The following is a 23,203-nucleotide window of genomic DNA, read 5'->3' on the forward strand; positions in this document are numbered from 1 at the left end:
TGTTAGTGGTATATATTAATGAGGCAGTAATTATGTTACCTTAGTCAGGTGTTAGTGGTATATATTAATGAGGCAGTAATTATGTTACCTTAGTCAGGTGTTACTGGTATATATTAACGAGGCAGTAATTATGTTGGCTTAGTCAGGTGTTAGTGGTATATATTAATGAGGCAGTAATTATGTTACCTTAGTCAGGTGTTAGTGGTATATATTAATGAGGCAGTAATTATGTTACCTTAGTCTGGTGTTAGTGGTATATATTAACGAGGCAGTAATTATGTTGGCTTAGTCAGGTGTTAGTGGTATATATTAATGAGGCAGTAATTATGTTACCTTAGTCTGGTGTTAGTGGTATATATTAACGAGGCAGTAATTATGTTACCTTAGTCAGGTGTTAGTGGTATATATTAATGAGGCAGTAATTATGTTGCCTTAGTCAGGTGTTATTGGTATATATTAATGAGGCAGTAATTATGTTACCTTAGTCAGGTGTTATTTTTATATATTAATGAGGCAGTAATTATGTTACCTTAGTCAGGTGTTAGTGGTATATATTAATGAGGCAGTAATTATGTTACCTTAGTCAGGTGTTAGTGGTATATATTAATGAGGCAGTAATTATGTTACCTTAGTCAGGTGTTAGTGGTATATATTAATGAGGCAGTAATTATGTTACCTTAGTCAGGTGTTAGTGGTATATATTAATGAGGCAGTAATTATGTTACCTTAGTCAGGTGTTAGTGGTATATATTAACGAGGCAGTAATTATGTTGGCTTAGTCAGGTGTTAGTGGTATATATTAATGAGGCAGTAATTATGTTACCTTAGTCAGGTGTTAGTGGTATATATTAATGAGGCAGTAATTATGTTACCTTAGTCAGGTGTTAGTGGTATATATTAATGAGGCAGTAATTATGTTACCTTAGTCTGGTGTTAGTGGTATATATTAATGAGGCAGTAATTATGTTACCTTAGTCAGGTGTTAGTGGTATATATTAATGAGGCAGTAATTATGTTACCTTAGTCAGGTGTTATTGGTATATGTTAATGAGGCAGTAATTATGTTACCTTAGTCAGGTGTTAGTGGTATATGTTAATGAGGCAGTAATTATGTTACCTTAGTCAGGTGTTAGTGGTATATGTTAATGAGGCAGTAATTATGTTACCTTAGTCAGGTGTTAGTGGTATATGTTAATGAGGCAGTAATTATGTTACCTTAGTCAAGTGTTAGTGGTATATGTTAATGAGGCAGTAATTATGTTACCTTAGTCAGGTGTTAGTGGTATATGTTAACGAGGCAGTAATTATGTTACCTTAGTCAGGTGTTAGTGGTATATGTTAACGAGGCAGTAATTATGTTACCTTAGTCAGGTGTTAGTGGTATATGTTAACGAGGCAGTAATTATGTTACCTTAGTCAGGTGTTAGTGGTATATGTTAACGAGGCAGTAATTATGTTACCTTAGTCAGGTGTTAGTGGTATATGTTAACGAGGCAGTAATTATGTTACCTTAGTCAGGTGTTAGTGGTATATGTTAACGAGGCAGTAATTGTGTTACCTTAGTCAGGTGTTAGTGGTATATATTAATGAGGCAGTAATTATGTTGCCTTAGTCAGGTGTTAGTGGTATATATTAATGAGGCAGTAATTATGTTACCTTAGTCAGGTGTTAGTGGTATATATTAATGAGGCAGTAATTATGTTACCTTAGTCAGGTGTTAGTGGTATATGTTAATGAGGCAGTAATTATGTTACCTTAGTCAGGTGTTAGTGGTATATGTTAATGAGGCAGTAATTATGTTACCTTAGTCAGGTGTTAGTGGTATATGTTAATGAGGCAGTAATTATGTTACCTTAGTCAGGTGTTAGTGGTATATGTTAACGAGGCAGTAATTATGTTACCTTAGTCAGGTGTTAGTGGTATATGTTAATGAGGCAGTAATTATGTTGCCTTAGTCAGGTGTTAGTGGTATATATTAATGAGGCAGTAATTATGTTACCTTAGTCAGGTGTTAGTGGTATATATTAATGAGGCAGTAATTATGTTACCTTAGTCAGGTGTTAGTGGTATATATTAATGAGGCAGTAATTATGTTACCTTAGTCAGGTGTTAGTGGTATATGTTAATGAGGCAGTAATTATGTTACCTTAGTCAGGTGTTAGTGGTATATGTTAATGAGGCAGTAATTATGTTACCTTAGTCAGGTGTTAGTGGTATATGTTAATGAGGCAGTAATTATGTTACCTTAGTCAGGTGTTAGTGGTATATGTTAATGAGGCAGTAATTATGTTACCTTAGTCAGGTGTTAGTGGTATATGTTAATGAGGCAGTAATTATGTTACCTTAGTCAGGTGTTAGTGGTATATGTTAATGAGGCAGTAATTATGTTACCTTAGTCAGGTGTTAGTGGTATATGTTAATGAGGCAGTAATTATGTTACCTTAGTCAGGTGTTATTGGTATATATTAATGAGGCAGTAATTATGTTACCTTAGTCAGGTGTTAGTGGTATATATTAATGAGGCAGTAATTATGTTACCTTAGTCAGGTGTTATTTTTATATATTAATGAGGCAGTAATTATGTTACCTTAGTCAGGTGTTAGTGGTATATATTAATGAGGCAGTAATTATGTTACCTTAGTCAGGTGTTAGTGGTATATATTAATGAGGCAGTAATTATGTTACCTTAGTCAGGTGTTATTTTTATATATTAATGAGGCAGTAATTATGTTACCTTAGTCAGGTGTTAGTGGTATATATTAATGAGGCAGTAATTATGTTACCTTAGTCAGGTGTTAGTGGTATATATTAATGAGGCAGTAATTATGTTACCTTAGTCAGGTGTTAGTGGTATATATTAATGAGGCAGTAATTATGTTACCTTAGTCAGGTGTTACTGGTATATATTAACGAGGCAGTAATTATGTTGGCTAAGTCAGGTGTTAGTGGTATATATTAATGAGGCAGTAATTATGTTACCTTAGTCAGGTGTTAGTGGTATATATTAATGAGGCAGTAATTATGTTACCTTAGTCTGGTGTTAGTGGTATATATTAACGAGGCAGTAATTATGTTACCTTAGTCAGGTGTTATTTTTATATATTAATGAGGCAGTAATATGTTACCTTAGTCAGGTGTTAGTAGTATATATTAATGAGGCAGTAATTATGTTACCTTAGTCAGGTGTTAGTGGTATATATTAATGAGGCAGTAATTATGTTACCTTAGTCAGGTGTTAGTGGTATATATTAATGAGGCAGTAATTATGTTACCTTAGTCAGGTGTTAGTGGTATATATTAATGAGGCAGTAATTATGTTACCTTAGTCAGGTGTTACTGGTATATATTAACGAGGCAGTAATTATGTTGGCTTAGTCAGGTGTTAGTGGTATATATTAATGAGGCAGTAATTATGTTACCTTAGTCAGGTGTTAGTGGTATATATTAATGAGGCAGTAATTATGTTACCTTAGTCAGGTGTTAGTGGTATATATTAATGAGGCAGTAATTATGTTACCTTAGTCTGGTGTTAGTGGTATATATTAACGAGGCAGTAATTATGTTACCTTAGTCAGGTGTTAGTGGTATATATTAATGAGGCAGTAATTATGTTACCTTAGTCAAGTGTTATTGGTATATATTAATGAGGCAGTAATTATGTTACCTTAGTCAGGTGTTAGTGGTATATATTAACGAGGCAGTAATTATGTTACCTTAGTCAGGTGTTAATGGTATATATTAATGAGGCAGTAATTATGTTACCTTAGTCAGGTGTTAGTGGTATATATTAATGAGGCAGTAATTATGTTACCTTAGTCAGGTGTTAGTGGTATATATTAATGAGGCAGTAATTATGTTACCTTAGTCAGGTGTTAGTGGTATATATTAATGAGGCAGTAATTATGTTACCTTAGTCAGGTGTTATTGGTATATATTAATGAGGCAGTAATTATGTTACCTTAGTCAGGTGTTAGTGGTATATATTAACGAGGCAGTAATTATGTTACCTTAGTCAGGTGTTAGTGGTATATATTAATGAGGCAGTAATTATGTTACCTTAGTCAGGTGTTAGTTGTATATATTAATGAGGCAGTAATTATGTTACCTTAGTCAGGTGTTAGTGGTATATATTAACGAGGCAGTAATTATGTTACCTTAGTCAGGTGTTAGTGGTATATATTAATGAGGCAGTAATTATGTTACCTTAGTCTGGTGTTAGTGGTATATATTAACGAGGCAGTAATTATGTTACCTTAGTCAGGTGTTAGTGGTATATATTAACGAGGCAGTAATTATGTTACCTTAGTCAGGTGTTAGTGGTATATATTAACGAGGCAGTAATTATGTTACCTTAATCAGGTGTTAGTGGTATATATTAACGAGGCAGTAATTATGTTACCTTAGTCAGGTGTTAGTGGTATATATTAACGAGGCAGTAATTATGTTACCTTAGTCAGGTGTTAGTGGTATATATTAACGAGGCAGTAATTATGTTACCTTAATCAGGTGTTAGTGGTATATATTAACGAGGCAGTAATTATGTTACCTTAGTCAGGTGTTAGTGGTATATATTAACGAGGCAGTAATTATGTTACCTTAGTCAGGTGTTAGTGGTATATATTAACGAGGCAGTAATTGCCTTGTGAATCTCCTCATAATATTTCTCTAAGTAATTATATAGATATTTTTTAAATTAACATTATATTTAATAAGTCATTTTAACATCTACTTTACTTATATATATTCATTTATTAATTTTAGTTGTTTATTTTTAATACAGCGGCTCTCTCCCACGGAGGTCACGTGACCCGAAAAAGAAAAACACACTTTCGTTGTCAGTCCATCACCGTCTTGCCAGAGGCAAGTAGACATTAGAGCTCAGATGCCTCTCCAGATGTCTCTCCAGATGTCTCTCCAGATGTCTCTCCAGATGCCTCTCCAGATAGTAACATTCCAGCTCTTCCTTCAGAGTGCAGACACTGTACTTCGCACCTCCTGGACTCTAGTCCAGCTAATCGGTTGCCTGAATAACTTCATAAATGTTATTATGATCCAATGCCAACAGCAAGGCAATCTTAAAAACCTTTTGTCTCCGCTCATTTCAACTTAACATGCTCACACAAGCCTGTTGGAAGTCAAAGCCTCTTTCATACATAATCTTTATCCCATCCATCCAACTTTTTTCAAAGACTTTCCTTTCCTCTCCTCTCCATTACAGGTGTATACACCCTCCAAGTCATTCACTTATTCTCCATCCTCTCTAAATGTTCAAAATCACCTCAACAATCCTTTCTCATCCCTCTAGACAATTCTTTTAGTAACCCCAAAGCTTCTCCTAATCTTCGAACTGCTAAATTTCTGAATAATATCCACACTACACATTGCGTTCAGACATGACAGCACTCATCCAGTCTCCTCCTCACTTAAAAACCATGAATCGCACTCATCTAACAGTGTTGTCACTCCTATACTCTCTTACATTCCCCGTTTTACCTCTTTGGATAAGGTTCTTTATCTCCAGACCTGGGAGTGATAATGTCAGAGAATCTCACTTTCCGGGATCACAACAATGCCTCTACCATATTCTCTATGAAAATGATAGGATGGATAATGAAAATCTTCAATACTAGCGATACCAAGCCTATGATGGTTCTCTTCAAATCACTTGTTCTCTCCAGGTTTGAGAACTGCTATACACTAATGGTTCCTTTCATGGCAGGCGAAATTGCAGACCTGGAGTATATACAGATAACTTTCACTGCAAGTATCAGTGCAATAAAGCTCCTCAATTACTGGAAACGGCTAAACTTCCTTGGCCTGTACTCCTAGCAACGCAGGCAAGAAAGATACATCATAACGTACACCAGGAAAATCCTAGAGGGTTTAGGAAATCACTCAATTTGAAAGCAAACTATTCGGAAGGCGGTGCAACATCCCACCAACGAGAAGCAGGAATTCTAATAAGTTTCAGGGGCTCAAGACTGTTCTACTGCCTCCCAGCATACATAAGAGGAATTATCAATAGACCCCCGGCTGTTTTCCAGATGGAGCTGAACAGACACTTAAAGTCAGTAACTGACCAGCCAAGCTGTGGTTTGTGCGAGTTTGCGTGCGACCGGCAGTTAGAGCCTGGTTGATCAGTCCTTAATCGACCGCAAGGCCTGGTTGTGGACCGGGATGCGGGGGTATATGCGGGGCATAAACCTGGAACTCCCTCCAAGTATATATCTCAGATACCTTAATGCAATTCTTTCCCGTGTCCCTCCCGTCAGATCAGTGGTTTACCTTACACCTTTATACTGACAAGACCACTTCCAAACAACTGATCACATTCACCTCTTCCATACTTCCTCCCTCCAATCTGATATAAAGTCTTTCATTACCTATTTTTGTGTTGTTACGCTTATCTTCCTCTTTCCAAAGTTCACTTTTAATTTCTATATTTTCCTTACCCTCCCAAAATCGTCCACCTGCCTTTGCAACTTCTCTTCTGAATCTCTCAAAAGTTCAGTATCATCGGCAAAAAGCAACTATAATAACTCCCGCTTATCTTTTAATCCCACACTTCCACCCTACACCCGAGCATTCACTTCTCTTACAGTGCCATCTATAGATATGTTAAGTAACAATAATGATATTACACATCCCTTTCTAAGGCCTTTTTTTACTGGAAAATAATCTCCCTCTCATCTATATACCATAACCCAAGCCTCGCAACCATAGAAACTCTTAACTGCGTTAAGTAACCTGCCACCTATTTCATACACTTGCAACATCTCGACATTTTTACTTTTGTATCGATGCTATCACATTTTTTTGTGTCAGTGCACTCATTGGTCGTCTTCCACCGAGACAGGGTGACCTAAAAAAGAAAAATTGAAGTTTTTCTATTTTTTTTAGATTTAGCAATTTATAAAGGAGATGGGGTTACTAGCCCATTGCTTTCGGCATTTTAGCCGCCTTTTGCGACACGCATGACTTACGGAGAAAAAACTTTTCTACTTCTCAGTGGAATTGAAAGAAATTGAGAAAAGAACTATTAAGAAAAAAGGAAACTCAGATGGGCGTGTATACATATACGTGTTCTTGAATGTGCAGTGTGACATAAGTGTAAGTAGAAGTAACAAGATGTACCTGTTATTGTGTGTGTTTATGTAAAACACTTACAGGTTTCCATTTCACACATTAGGCAGGACAGTAGTACCTCCCTGGGTAGGTGCTGTTTGCCAACCTTCTACCTAAACCCTACCAAATGCCTTTTCTAAATTCATAAATTCAACGAAAACTTTCTTACCTTCGCCTAAATGCTGCTCACTTGCATGCTTCAATATAAATATTTGCTCTACACATTCCCTAACCTTCCTGAAACCTTGTTTAAATGCGATCCTTCTCTCTCTTACCATATTTTTTGTTCAATAATAACTCTACTAAATACTTTACCTGGTATACTCAAGAGGTTTATTTTCCAATGGTTATTTCACTTGTATCCCCTTGCCAGTCCCCAAGTACCTTCTCCCCTTTAGTACATTTATTAAGCAAATGCACCAAGCACTCTAAAGCAACATCACCACCTGCTTTTAACATTTATGTCTTGATCCCAACAATCCCAGCTGCTTTATCGCACTCTCATTTTACTCACTGTCTAACTCTCCTCCCCAACACTCACATCTGGGTTTTCCTCACTCTTAAAGGATGTTATAGTTCCCCTCCCATTGCATAAAATCAATACCTCTCTTACTCAATATTTAATAGGTCCTCGTAATGTTACCTCCGTTTTCCCATTACCTCCAACACCCCATCTAATAACTCCCCTCTTTTATTTTAACTCTTAAATCCATTCCATTCCTTGGCTTTTGTAACCTATTAATTTCCTAGCAAAATTTGTTGATATAACCTCGCCCACTCGCCATTACTCTCCTTATTCACTCCTTACCAATTCTTTGGCTCTCCATATATTTCACCCTCCTTATATCACTTCTACTTTATAAAAACCTCTCATATGCTAACTTTCTGATCCTTGCCTCTTTGTTTTCCTCATCATTCCAATACTTGCTCCTCTTCCCTTCCTCACCCACCCTCCTAGATACACTAACCTCTGCTGCACACTCGAACACTGCATTCTTAAATCTCTTTAACCTCCTCATTACTCATACTTTCACTAGTCCATCTTTCTCCCAACTGTTGTTTATATCTTACCCTAACTACCTTCTCCTTTAATTTATAATCATTTTCTTCTCTCTCGCGCTTATATGATAACAATGGAATCATTTAGTTAAAATTTCAACATTATTTAATTATTCAGTAATATAAATATATATATAATATTTGTTAATATCAGTATCTCTGAGACAGTCATGAGTTACTGCTATTTACGTTATCTCTCTAGCTAATACTTTTCTTCACTAAAGTAAAATATGTCTTCCATGCAACAGACATAATTGCTTCTGCAAGATTTGTTTTGTAACAGACATATCTGAAAACATAGACATATTACATGGTGGGATATTCTTAATGAATGCGTCTTATATGATAGAAAACACATAACATATATGTTATATTAACTGTATACAATAACGATTATCTGGTAAGAGGTGTGAGATTAAGAGATAAAGAATCTAACACAAAGTGGGAGTAGTGAGAAATTATGTGAGTGAAGTTTACAGGTTCAATCCTGAATTAAGATTTCACACTTATAATTGGGGAGAACTCTGGTAGGGGTCGGTCTTGGAAAGGTTGGAGGGAGGGGTGTAAAGGAGGTTTTGTTTTCGAGGGGCTTGGACTTCCAGCAAGCATGTGTGAGCACGTTAGATAGGAGCGAATGGAAACAAATGGCTTTAAGGACTTGACGTGCTGTTGGAGTGTGAGCAAGGTAACATTTATGAAGAGATTCAAGGAAACTGGCAGGCCGGACTTGAGTCCTGGAGATGGGAAGTACAGTGTCTGCACTCTGAAGGGCGGGTGTTAATGTTGCAGTTTTATAACTGTAGTGTGAATGTGCCTCTGGTAAGACAATGATGGAGTGAATGATGAAAACTTTTCTTTTTCAGGCCACTCTACCTTGGTGGGAGACAGCCGATGCGTTAATAAAAAAAATAACTTTGGTACATCTAAGACAGATTACATTTACTGTTGTAGTTGTACCTCAGACACAGGTCGGACTTTAGCAACAATGGGTCACATCACTGTCACTCCTTCGATGCCCACCTCAGCTCTCCAAATTCACACAGCTGGACTTTAAATTAGGAACAAACTGTTCCTGAATAATTACTAGAAAAAAATAAGCAAGTAAAACTGGCATATTAGGTTGTGGATTGTATGAAAAATTTTAAGTGACTTGACAAGTCTAAATAATTTATTGGTCCACGGTTTACATTGATTATATATACTATTATATTACAAAAAATTAATACTGATTTTAAGTGTACAAAAGTTTGAAAGACACCCAACTATTCCCTGGGCCTTAACGCCTTCCTTTAGGCAGGTAATTAATAAAGGCCAATAAAAGCTACCTACCTGTAGTGAAAATTAATACATTAGAAGGCGTACGTTATTAGATTATACATGTGGTGGGCAATTCATATCAGACAACGACGTCTCGGTTTTTATAATCAGCACCAGTCTGACAGTTATTTCACAGATCTGGACCTTTCCAGATATATTACACATTAGTTCTTCACTTCATTAGAAGATTTGGCCGATAATTTCCCTATTGAACCCGATAAAACACGATTTTCTATGTAATACTCATCAAAACCAATGTACACTTTACGCCATTTTTGGAAGCCACCCCAGAATGTTGGTTCTTCTGTGACTTGACATTTTCTAAAAGTCACATAAACACTACAATACATTACAATATAATTTTTTATTTCTTTGCAAGTTTACATTGAGATTCTGTAGTTACAATAATGAGTTGTAGTTCAAAGAGAGCCACTATCATTATGGTCAGCTCTTACACACTAATTACAGGAAAATTATATAAAAAAATCTCCAGGAGTTGTCACAATTGTTTTTGTGACGACACTGTTGTTGGGAGACTGAAGAGAAGTTGCTGAGGTTGGTGAACGAGTTTGGATGGGTATGTAAACAAAGGAAATTAAAAGTGAACATAGAGCAAGGGATGAGGATAACTAGATAACTAAAAAAATAGGTAATAAATGATTGGATATCAGATTGGAGGGAGAGAGTATGGAGGAAGTGAATGTATTCAGATACATGTATTTGGGAGTGGACTTGTAAACAGATGAGTCTATGAAAGATGAGGTAAATCATAGAACTGAGGAAAAAAAAAAGGTGAGTGGTGCACTGAGGAGTCTGTGGAGATAAAGAACGTTATCCATGTAAACAAAGAGGGGAATGTATGAGAGTATAGTGGTACTAACGCTTCCATGTGAGTGTAAAGTGGAGTGGGATGGAAATTTGAGAATGCGGAACATCACTGAGTACTAGAAGTTCTCTATCTTAATAGAGGTACTATTAAGAGAAAGATATTTACGACTTTCAGGAAGCTGAGGAGTCAAGTGATCACACGTCACCTTGTGGCTGGCAGGCAGTATTGAGGCAAACACAAATCTACAAAAGCTAGTTTCCAATTTTTTTTCCATTATATAACCGTCTTCAAGAACCTAAATTACGTAATAGTTGGATTTCCTATAATCCGGATATGTTTTGCAAAATTTATGAGACTTCTTCCCCAGTTAAAAATACAGTGATAGAGCACTTCTAATAATCAGTGATGTTCCACATTCTCAAATTTCCATTCCCACTCCGCTACCACATAAGAAATCTTCCATACGAACAAAGACTGAAATCCCTTAACCTACATTCTTTCGTAAGACGTAGAATGAGAACGTTAGTGCTAATGGTCTCTGATTCTTTGGAATTGCTTTACTGTCACCTTTGTGGAATGGGGCTGCCTGTTGTTTTTAGTGACTGTGGTATGACCGCTGTGTCATGCTTCCTCTGCACAGAATGCTGAAGACGCATGCGAGGGGCTTCTTGCAGTTAGGTTTCTTGCATTGGAAACCCTAACATAATTGGATCATGTTCCTTCAGATCATCTCTATATTGTCAGCACTGGTGTTGTGTTATGAAGAATATGCTTCGTGCACATTATTGGGTGCCATATGTGCTAATTTCTAAGTTTTATTGAATAAATAGTGATACTGACTTTAAATAATTACTGAAGAATAACGCGCACAATAAGAACTATTGTCTGTTAGTTTAAATTTAAAATTTTGTGGAAACTGTAAATAAGTGAATCATTTCACTACTTTCCTGATCACCTTCAAACTTCTACCGTTCCAAAGATTTATTTAAAGGATTCTTGGAGTTCACTTTGTGCTTTCAAAATTTCGTTCTGTTAAGTTTAATAGTTTTCAATAAAGTAACTAGAGAATGCCTGTTCTGAGAGGCTTCAAACTCAAAATTTTGTATCTTAATTTGTAGTATTTTTGTATCGATTTTGGGCGCCAGTGTTATTATTTTTTTTTTTTAGTGATTTGATCGAAGTCAGTTTTTTTTTTATTTATGAATCAAATTGTTTTTTTTAGACAATTGTTACTTAAAAAAGTATGAACAAAAAAAAGTATGCTGATAATTTTGCGATGTTATAAACTGTTTTTATGTTTAAGGAGTCTAGTGTTTTTATATTCTTGGGGTGAGCATAACACCGAGCATATCTCCTGAGGCGCACATCAACCAGATAACTGCTGCAGCATACGGGCGCCTGGCAAACCTAAGGATAGCGTTCCGATTCGTCAGTGGGGAATCGTTCAAGACTCTGTACACCGTGTACAGAGTCTTGCTGCATACTGGGTTATGCAGCACCAGTTGGAACCCACACTGGTAAAGCAAGTTAAGAAATTAGAGAAAGTGTAAAGGTTTGCAACAAGACTAGTTCCAGAGCTAAGGGGAATGTCCTACGAAAAAAGGTTAAGGGAAATCAGCCTGACGACACTGGAGGACAGGAAGGTCAGGGGAGACATGATAACAACATACAAAATACTGCGAGGAATCGACAAGGTGGACATAGATAGGATGTTCCAGAGATGGGACACAGACACTGGGGGTCACAATTGGAAATTGAAGAGTCACATGAGTCACAGGGATGCTAGGAAGTATTTCTTTAGTCACTGAATTGTCAGGAAATGGAATAGTCTGGCAAGCGACGAAGTGGAGGCAGGAACCATACATAGTTTTAAGACGAGGTATGATAAAGCTCATGGAGCAGGGATGAGAGGACCTAGTAGCTGTCAGTGAAGATGCGAGACCAGGAGCAATGAATCGACCCCTGCAACCACAAATAGGTGAGTACAAGTAGGTGAGTACACACACACGCATACACACACACAGCAAATGTAGTCCCATGAGTCACATGTAGTCACATGAAGCACAGTGTCACTGACGTGTATAGTATGCAAAGTCATGGAGAAGAGTATCAGGAGAAGAGTGGTGGAACACCGAGAAAGAAATGAGCTTATCAACAACAACCAGTACGGTTTCATGGACGGGAAATCCTGTGTCACAAACCTACTGGAGTTCTATGATAGGGTGACAGCAATAAGACAAAAGAGAAAGGGGTGGGTAGACTGCGTTTTCTTGAAATGTAAGAAGGCGTTTGACACAGTTCCTCACAAGAGATTAGTGCAAAAGCTGGAGGACCAACAGGGAAGGCACTTCAATGGATCAGGGAATACTTGTCGGGAAAACATCAGCGAGTCACGGTACGTGAAGAGGTGTCAGAGTGGGCGCCTGTGACGAGAGAGGTTTCACAGGGATCAGTCCTAGGACCGGTTCTGTTTCTGGTATACGTGAACAACATGACAGAAGGAATAGACTCAGAAGTGCCCCTGTTTGCAGATCATGTGAAGTTCATGAGAAGAATTCAATCGGACGAGGACCAGGCAGAACTACAAAGGGATCTGGACAGGCTGCAGACCTGGTCCAGAAACTGGCTCATGGAGTTCAACTCCACCAAGTGCAAAGTCATGAAGATTGGGGAAGGGCAAAGTAGACTGCAGATTGAGTGCAGTCTAGGGAGCCAGAGACTACAAACCTCACTCAAGGAAGAGGATCTTGGGGTGAGTATAACACCAGGCACATCTCCTGAAGCGCACATCAACCAAATAACTGCTGCAGCATATGGGTGCCTAGCAAACCTAAGAACAGCATTCCGACATCTCATTAAGGAATCGTTCTGAATCCTGTACACCTGGTATATCAGGCCTATATTGGAGTATGCAGCACCAGTTTGGAACCCACACCTAGCCAAGCATATAAGGAAATTCGAGAAAGTGCGAAGGTTCGCAACAAGATTAGTCCCGGAGCTAAGGGTCATGTCCTACGAGGAGAGGTTAAGGGAAATCGACCTGACGACACTGCAGGACAGGAGAGACAGGGGGAATATGATAACGACATACAAAATACTCAGAGGAATTGACAAGTTGGAGACAGGATGTTCCAGAGATGGGACACAGCAACAAGGGGTCACAGTTGGAAGTCGAAGACTCAGATGGATCACAGGGATGTTAGGAAGTATTTCTTCAGTCTAGGAGTGGAATAGTTTGGGAAGCGATGTAGTAGAGGCAGGATCCATTTATAGCTTTAAGCAGAGGTAGAATATAGCTCATGGTGCAAGGAGAGTGACCCAGTAGTGGGCAGTGAAGAGGCTGGGCCACGAGCTATGCCTCAACCCCTGCAACCACAACTAGGTGAGTACAACTAGGTGAATACACGCACGCACGCACACACACACACACACACACACACACACACACACACACACACACACACACACACACACACACACACACACACACACACACACACACACACACGCCAGGAGCTCGGACTCGACCCCCGCAACCTCAACTAGGTGAGTACACACACACACAGGAAGACAGCAGCGAGTCATGGTACGTGGCGAGGTTTCAGAGTGGGCGCCTGTGACCAGCGAGGTCCCACAGGGGTCAGTCCTAGGACCAGTGCTGTTTCTGGTATTTGTGAACGACATGACGGAAGGAATAGACTCAGAAGTGTCCCTGTTTGCAGATGACGTGAAGTTGATGAGAAGAATTAATTCGATCGAAGACCAGACAGAACTACAAAGGGATCTGGACAGACTGCAGACCTGGTCCAGCAACTGGCTCCTGGAGTTCAACTCCACCAAGTGCTAAGTAATGAAGATTGGGGAAGGGCAAAGAAGACCGCAGACGGAGTACAGTCTAGGGGGTCAGAGACTACAAACCTCACTCCAGGAAAAAGATCTTGGGGTGAGTATAACACCAGGCACATCTCCTGAGGCACAAATCAACCAAATAACTGCTGGAGCATATGGGCGCCTAGCAAACCTCAGAACAGCATTCCAACATCTTAATAAGGAATCGTTCAGGACCCTGTACACCGTGTACGTTAGGCCCATATTGGAGTATGCGGCACCAGTTTGGAACCCACACCTAGCCAAGCACGTAAAGAAACTAGAGAAAGTGCAAAGGTTTGCAACAAGACTAGTCCCAGAGCTAAGGGGTATGTCCTACTATTAGAGGTTAAAGGAAATCTACCTGACGACACTGGAGGAAAGGAGAGATAGGGGGAACATGACAACGACATACAAAATACTGAAAGGAATTGACAAGGTGGACAAAGACAGGATGTTCCAGAGATGGGACACAGTAACAAGGGACCACAATTGGAAGTTGAAGATTCAGATGAGTCAGAGGGATGTTAGGAAGTATTTCTTCGGTCACACAGTAGTCAGGCAGTGGAATAGCCTAGAAAGTGACGTAGTGGAGGGGGGAACCATACATAGTTTTAAGACGAGGTATGATAAAGCTCATGGAGCAGGAAGAGAGAGGACCCAGTAGCAATCAGTGAAGAGGCGGGACCAGGAGCTATGAATCGACCCCTGCAACCACAAAAAGGTAAGTACAGGCTCAAACACAATAAAATACAATTCAATGCAACATATATAAGTTAACGAAGCTACTTTTCTGAACAGTGGGTTGGAGAGGCGTTGTGTTGGTGACGGTGACGGCAGTAACTCTGATGATGGCGACAATCTCCAACACTGCCACAGCACAGTATTCCCCAGAGGCTCCGCCACAGGTCAGTCTACTACAATTATCTCTTATTTATTTTTAATTAAATTCTGCTATATATGTCATAGGTCAGTATACATTTATTTATTACTACAAATCAACTAAATTTTCTTCTTCATGTTCTAATTGATTTTTGCAGATTTATGGGATTTTTTTTTTTACTCTTGTTAATTCAGCAGAAAACTTCCTTGCTTTTTAGGCCCAAGTCTCCGGTCTGGCTTATATGGTACGGCAAATATTACACCACATGTAGAGGTTTCACTCTAGTGATGTACAAAGGTTACATCACATGTAGAGGTTTCACTCTAGCGATGTAGAAAGGTTACATCACATGTAGAGGTTTCTCTCTAGTGATGTACAAAGGTTACATCACATGTAGAGGTTTCTCTCTAGTGATGTACAAAGGTTACATCACATGTAGAGGTTTCTCTCTAGTGATGTACAAAGGTTACATCACATGTAGAGGTTTCTCTCTAGTGATGTACAAAGGTTACATCACATGTAGAGGTTTCTCTCTAGTGATGTACAAAGGTTACATCACATGTAGAGGTTTCTCTCTAGTGATGTACAAAGGTTACATCACATGTAGAGGTTTCTCTCTAGTGATGTACAAAGGTTACATCACATGTAGAGGTTTCACTCTAGTGATGTACAAAGGTTACATCACATGTAGAGGTTTCACTCTAGTGATGTACAAAGGTTACATCACATGTAGAGGTTTCACTCTAGTGATGTACAAAGGTTACATCACATGTAGAGGTTTCACTCTAGTGATGTACAAAGGTTACATCACATGTAGAGGTTTCTCTCTAGTGATGTACAAAGGTTACATCACATGTAGAGGTTTCTCTCTAGTGATGTACAAAGGTTACATCACATGTAGAGGTTTCACTCTAGTGATGTACAAAGGTTACATCACATGTAGAGGTTTCACTCTAGTGATGTACAAAGGTTACATCACATGTAGAGGTTTCACTCTAGTGATGTACAAAGGTTACATCACATGTAGAGGTTTCACTCTAGTGATGTACAAAGGTTACATCACATGTAGAGGTTTCACTCTAGTGATGTACAAAGGTTACATCACATGTACAGGTTTCACTCTAGTGATGTACAAAGGTTACATCACATGTAGAGGTTTCACTCTAGTGATGTACAAAGGTTACATCACATGTACAGGTTTCACTCTAGTGATGTACAAAGGTTACATCACATGTAGAGGATTCTCTCTAGTGATGTACAAAGGTTACATCACATGTACAGGTTTCACTCTAATGATGTACAAAGGTTACATCACATGTAGAGGTTTCACTCTAGTGATGTACAAAGGTTACATCACATGTACAGGTTTCACTCTAGTGATGTACAAAGGTTACATCACATGTACAGGTTTCACTCTAGTGATGTACAAAGGTTACATCACATGTACAGGTTTCACTCTAGTGATGTACAAAGGTTACATCACATGTAGAGGTTTCACTCTAGTGATGTACAAAGGTTACATCACATGTAGAGGTTTCACTCTAGTGATGTACAAAGGTTACATCACATGTACAGGTTTCACTCTAGTGATGTACAAAGGTTACATCACATGTAGAGGTTTCACTCTAGTGATGTACAAAGGTTACATCACATGTAGAGGTTTCACTCTAGTGATGTACAAAGGTTACATCACATGTAGAGGTTTCACTTGCAGTTTGGAGTCACTTGATTTATTACTGAAATATGTAATATATCATTTTTAACTCAGATATTTTGATTCCCTTCCAGTACAACAACTTCCAGTACAACAACTTCCAGTACAACAACTTCCAGTACAACAACTTCCAGTACAACAACTTCCAGTACAACAACTTTATCTCTCTTTCCTTCTCACTTTCCGATATAAATTATCTTGTAGATGTCTGGAAATACTGCGTTAAAATATAAGAGTTACTTAAACTCTTGTGCAGTTTGTTGAAGTTGTGTTGCTTGTCTGCCATCATCATTGTTGTTTGTTGAAGTTGTGTTGCTTGTCTGCCATCATCATTGTTGTTTGTTGAAGTTGTGTTGCTTGTCTGCCATCATCATTGTTGTTTGTTGAAGTTGTGTTGCTTGTCTGCCATCACCATTGTTGTTTGTTGAAGTTGTGTTGCTTGTCTGCCATCATCATTGTTGTTTGTTGAAGTTGTGTTGCTTGTCTGCCATCACCATTGTTGTTTGTTGAAGTTGTGTTGCTTGTCTGCCATCACCATTGTTGTTTGTTGAAGTTGTGTTGCTTGTCTGCCATCACCATTGTTGTTTGTTGAAGTTGTGTTGCTTGTCTGCCATCACCATTGTTGTTTGTTAAAGTTGTGTTGCTTGTCTGCCATCACCATTGTTGTTTGTTGAAGTTGCGTTGCTTGTCTGCCATCACCATTGTTGTTTGTTGAAGTTGTGTTGCTTGTCTGCCATCACCATTGTTGTTTGTTGAAGTTGTGTGGCTTGTCTGCTATCACCATTGTTGTTTGTTGAAGTTGTGTTGCTTGTCTGCCATCACCATTGTTGTTTGTTGAAGTTGTGTTGCTTGTCTGCCATCACCATTGTTGTTTGTTGAAGTTGTGTTGCTTGTCTGCCATCACCATTGTTGTTTGTTGAAGTTGTGTTGCTTGTCTGCCATCACCATTGTTGTTTGTTGAAGTTGTGTGGCTTGTCTGCCATCACCATTGTTGTTTGTTAAAGTTGTGTTCCTTGTCTGCCATCACCATTGTTGTTTGTTGAAGTTGTGTTGCTTGTCTGCCATCACCATTGTTGTTTGTTAAAGTTGTGTTGCTTGTCTGCCATCATCATTGTTGTTTGTTGAAGTTGTGTTGCTTGTCTGCCATCACCATTGTTGTTTGTTGAAGTTGTGTTGCTTGTCTGCCATCATCATTGTTGTTTGTTGAAGTTGTGTTGCTTGTCTGCCATCACCATTGTTGTTTGTTGAAGTTGTGTTGCTTGTCTGCCATCACCATTGTTGTTTGTTGAAGTTGTGTTGCTTGTCTGCCATCACCATTGTTGTTTGTTGAAGTTGTGTTGCTTGTCTGCCATCACCATTGTTGTTTGTTAAAGTTGTGTTGCTTGTCTGCCATCACCATTGTTGTTTGTTGAAGTTGTGTTGCTTGTCTGCCATCACCATTGTTGTTTGTTGAAGTTGTGTTGCTTGTCTGCCATCACCATTGTTGTTTGTTGAAGTTGTGTGGCTTGTCTGCTATCACCATTGTTGTTTGTTGAAGTTGTGTTGCTTGTCTGCCATCACCATTGTTGTTTGTTGAAGTTGTGTTGCTTGTCTGCCATCACCATTGTTGTTTGTTGAAGTTGTGTTGCTTGTCTGCCATCACCATTGTTGTTTGTTGAAGTTGTGTTGCTTGTCTGCCATCACCATTGTTGTTTGTTGAAGTTGTGTGGCTTGTCTGCCATCACCATTGTTGTTTGTTAAAGTTGTGTTCCTTGTCTGCCATCACCATTGTTGTTTGTTGAAGTTGTGTTGCTTGTCTGCCATCACCATTGTTGTTTGTTAAAGTTGTGTGGCTTGTCTGCCATCACCATTGTTGTTTGTTGAAGTTGTGTTTCTTGTCTGCCATCACCATTGTTGTTTGTTAAAGTTGTGTGGCTTGTCTGCCATCACCATTGTTGTTTGTTAAAGTTGTGTGGCTTGTCTGCCATCACCATTGTTGTTTGTTAAAGTTGTGTTGCTTGTCTGCCATCACCATTGTTGTTTGTTGAAGTTGTGTGGCTTCTCTGCCATCACCATTGTTGTTTGTTAAAGTTGTGTTGCTTGTCTGCCATCACCATTGTTGTTTGTTGAAGTTGTGTTGCTTGTCTGCCATCACCATTGTTGTTTGTTAAAGTTGTGTTGCTTGTCTGCCATCACCATTGTTGTTTGTTAAAGTTGTGTTGCTTGTCTGCCATCACCATTGTTGTTTGTTGAAGTTGTGTGGCTTGTCTGCCATCACCATTGTTGTTTGTTGAAGTTGTGTTGCTTGTCTGCCATCACCATTGTTGTTTGTTGAAGTTGTGTTGCTTGTCTGCCATCACCATTGTTGTTTGTTGAAGTTGTGTGGCTTGTCTGCCATCACCATTGTTGTTTGTTGAAGTTGTGTGGCTTGTCTGCCATCACCATTGTTGTTTGTTGAAGTTGTGTGGCTTGTCTGCCATCACCATTGTTGTTTGTTGAAGTTGTGTGGCTTGTCTGCCATCACCATTGTTCTTTGTTGAAGTTGTGTTGCTTGTCTGCCATCACCATTGTTGTTTGTTGAAGTTGTGTTGCTTGTCTGCCATCACCATTGTTGTTTGTTGAAGTTGTGTGGCTTGTCTGCCATCACCATTGTTGTTTGTTGAAGTTGTGTGGCTTGTCTGCCATCACCATTGTTGTTTGTTGAAGTTGTGTGGCTTGTCTGCCATCACCATTGTTGTTTGTTGAAGTTGTGTGGCTTGTCTGTCATCACCATTGTTGTTTGTTAAAGTTGTGTTGCTTGTCTGTCATCACCATTGTTGTTTGTTGAAGTTGTGTTGCTTGTCTGCCATCACCATTGTTGTTTGTTAAAGTTGTGTTGCTTGTCTGCCATCACCATTGTTGTTTGTTAAAGTTGTGTTGCTTGTCTGCCATCACCATTGTTGTTTGTTAAAGTTGTGTTGCTTGTCTGCCATCACCATTGTTGTTTGTTAAAGTTGTGTTGCTTGTCTGCCATCACCATTGTTGTTTGTTGAAGTTGTGTTGCTTGTCTGCCATCACCATTGTTGTTTGTTGAAGTTGTGTTGCTTGTCTGCCATCACCATTGTTGTTTGTTAAAGTTGTGTTGCTTGTCTACCATCACCATTGTTGTTTGTTGAAGTTGTGTTGCTTGTCTGCCATCACCATTGTTGTTTGTTAAAGTTGTGTTGCTTGTCTGTCATCACCATTGTTGTTTGTTGAAGTTGTGTTGCTTGTCTGCCATCACCATTGTTGTTTGTTAAAGTTGTGTTGCTTGTCTGTCATCACCATTGTTGTTTGTTGAAGTTGTGTTGCTTGTCTGCCATCACCATTGTTGTTTGTTGAAGTTGTGTTGCTTGTCTGCCATCACCATTGTTGTTTGTTAAAGTTGTGTTGCTTGTCTACCATCACCATTGTTGTCTGTTGAAGTTGTGTTGCTTGTCTGCCATCACCATTGTTGTTTGTTGAAGTTGTGTTGCTTGTCTGCCATCACCATTGTTGTTTGTTAAAGTTGTGTTGCTTGTCTGCCATCACCATTGTTGTTTGTTAAAGTTGTGTTGCTTGTCTGCCATCACCATTGTTGTTTGTTAAAGTTGCGTTGCTTGTCTGCCATCACCATTGTTGTTTGTTAAAGTTGTGTTGCTTGTCTGCCATCACCATTGTTGTTTGTTAAAGTTGTGTTGCTTGTCTACCATCACCATTGTTGTCTGTTGAAGTTGTGTTGCTTGTCTGCCATCACCATTGTTGTTTGTTGAAGTTGTGTTGCTTGTCTGCCATCACCATTGTTGTTTGTTAAAGTTGTGTTGCTTGTCTGCCATCACCATTGTTGTTTGTTAAAGTTGTGTTGCTTGTCTGCCATCACTATTGTTGTTTGTTAAAGTTGTGTTGCTTGTCTGCCATCACCATTGTTGTCATATCTGACACTAATTTTTCATCATCAGAAAACGGTGGTACTTAATAAATTATCTCCCCATGTGATTATTTATATTTATTAAGTAAAAGATTTTAGTTTTGACTCTTGAGAGATCCAGCTGATTATTAACACTTATTTTGATGTTGTCTCCTATACTGCTACTCCGTCATCAATATGTTAGGTATTCATTGATGTATTAAAGTATTTTTTAAGCACCCTTCCCTGCTCTTTCTATTTGTGTAACAATCTCCGGTACTGCATCAACTGCAGTTGAAGTATATGCAGTAGACGCATTTTTGTCTCTGCTTAATTTCCAATATTCATTAATAGAATTCCATCGAGTCCGTAAGGCAGATCTTCACCATTTTTTCCCTTCAGCGACATTCCTCTATTTCAGATCCATCCTATTTTTTTTTTTTTGTCCGCTTATGTTTTAGCAGCACTTTGCTGAATATACATGTGAGTAATGCTGGTCCTTAAGGACGAACTTCTCCTCTATCTTGCTACTTGTAAATCAGGACAACGTTGGCAGTTTTTCAGTGATTTCTTTTATAACTGTAATAGGATTTCTTTTTCTCTGCCTCCTTCCTTCAATACTCACGGAGACGTATCTTCCTTCACGGAGACGTATCTTCCTTCATGGAGACGTATCTTCCTTCACGGAGACGTATCTTCCTTCATGGAGATATATCTTCCTTCATGGAGATATATCTTCCTTCATGGAGACGTATCTTCCTTCACGGAGACGTATCTTCCTTCACGGAGACGTATCTTCCTTCATGGAGATATATCTTCCTTCATGGAGATATATCTTCCTTCATGGAGATATATCTTCCTTCATGGAGATATATCTTCCTTCATGGAGATATATCTTCCTTCATGGAGACGTATCTTCCTTCATGGAGATATATCTTCCTTCATGGAGATATATCTTCCTTCATGGAGACGTATCTTCCTTCATGGAGATATATCTTCCTTCATGGAGATATATCTTCCTTCATGGAGATATATCTTCCTTCATGGAGATATATCTTCCTTCATGGAGATATATCTTCCTTCATGGAGATATATCTTCCTTCATGGAGATATATCTTCCTTCACGGAGATATATCTTCCTTCACGGAGATATATCTTCCTTCATGGAGATATATCTTCCTTCACGGAGATATATCTTCCTTCATGGAGATATATCTTCCTTCATGGAGATATATCTTCCTTCACGGAGATATATCTTCCTTCATGGAGATATATCTTCCTTCATGGAGACGTATCTTCCTTCATGGAGATATATCTTCCTTCATGGAGATATATCTTAGCTTTGGTGGTATCCAGTTTCTTAAATGTTTCAACAATTTCCTTTCGATGTTTGGATGGTGTCTAGGTTCATCTGATCTCTTCCGTCACACATCCTTACGGACGGTCTTCATGTTTCCTCAGTGAATACTTCCTTCAACCTTCATCTCAGTTCCTATAACATCTCTCCAGCATCTTCCATGAGTTCTCCGTCCTCCTTCAGTTTACGAATCTTGACACATTAATTCTTAAGTCTTCTGTTTCACTCCCTGATGTCTCAACCTCTCTTTACTCCCAATTTCTCCATTCTTTATTATTTGTGTGTGATGAATGGTTTTGAAAACCGACAAGTTGAAGAATTGAGACACTTATGCAACACATGGGAATCTTTATTGAAGAAACGTTTCGCCACACAGTGGCTTCATCAGTCCAATACAAAGTAGAAATGGGTAAGGAGAGTAGAAGTATGAGGTAATCAGTCCCTCAACCTGGAATCGATGTGTTCAGTCCATCACTCTTGTCCATCACTACAAGAGTGATGGACTGAACACATCGATTCCAGGTTGAGGACTGATTACCTCACAAACTTCTACTCTCCTTACCCATTTCTACTTTGTATTGGACTGATGAAGCCACTGTGTGGCGAAACGTTTCTTCAATAAAGATTCCCATGTGTTGCATAAGTGTCTCAATTCTTCATGCTTAATTATTCCCTGTTAACTTCTCTTTGTTTAACCATGGACTATACCTTACCTCTGATGAGTTTCCAGAGTCTTTCTACTCCCGAAGCCACTGTGTGGCGAAACGTTTCCTCGATAAAGACACCCAAGAGTTGTGCAAGAAAGGTATAAAATACCGACAATATGAAGGTTAAGACACATGTGCAACATCTGGATATCTTTATTGTAGACGTTTCGTCGGTATTTTATACCTTTCTTGCACAACTTGTCAGACACTGCATCATCATGGAATCTTGGTTCAGAGGACATCTACAAGACCTTCTTCACGGCTGCTGCAACTAACCCATCTCTTTGGGTAGGACCTACTTCCACTGGGGAATCCCGCCTACCAGTGACTATGCCCTCGTCTGCTGCCCGTCCTTATCCACTGACGCCTATATAACCGCCAGTCTTCTTGCCTTTGCTCCAGATTCTCCTCCACCACGATTCTGTGAACACTAACTCCAAGGCTGAGGGACTGATTACCTCA

At 38.9% G+C, this 23,203-nt stretch overlaps 1 protein-coding gene across 1 annotated transcript in view; it reads left to right on the forward strand.

The window, feature by feature from the left end:
* LOC128702404 (uncharacterized) overlaps positions 1–23,203 on the forward strand; it is a 186,661-nt gene that overhangs the window by 146,865 nt on the left and 16,593 nt on the right. The window contains exons 4-5 of the mRNA XM_070080128.1: positions 14,999–15,105; positions 16,869–16,942. Of these exons, the coding sequence (XP_069936229.1) occupies positions 14,999–15,105; positions 16,869–16,942 (181 nt within the window). The remainder of the gene's footprint in view (positions 1–14,998; positions 15,106–16,868; positions 16,943–23,203) is intronic.

The sequence above is a fragment of the Cherax quadricarinatus genome, unplaced genomic scaffold (assembly GCF_038502225.1).
Source record: "Cherax quadricarinatus isolate ZL_2023a unplaced genomic scaffold, ASM3850222v1 Contig158, whole genome shotgun sequence".
Lineage (NCBI taxonomy): Eukaryota > Metazoa > Arthropoda > Malacostraca > Decapoda > Parastacidae > Cherax > Cherax quadricarinatus.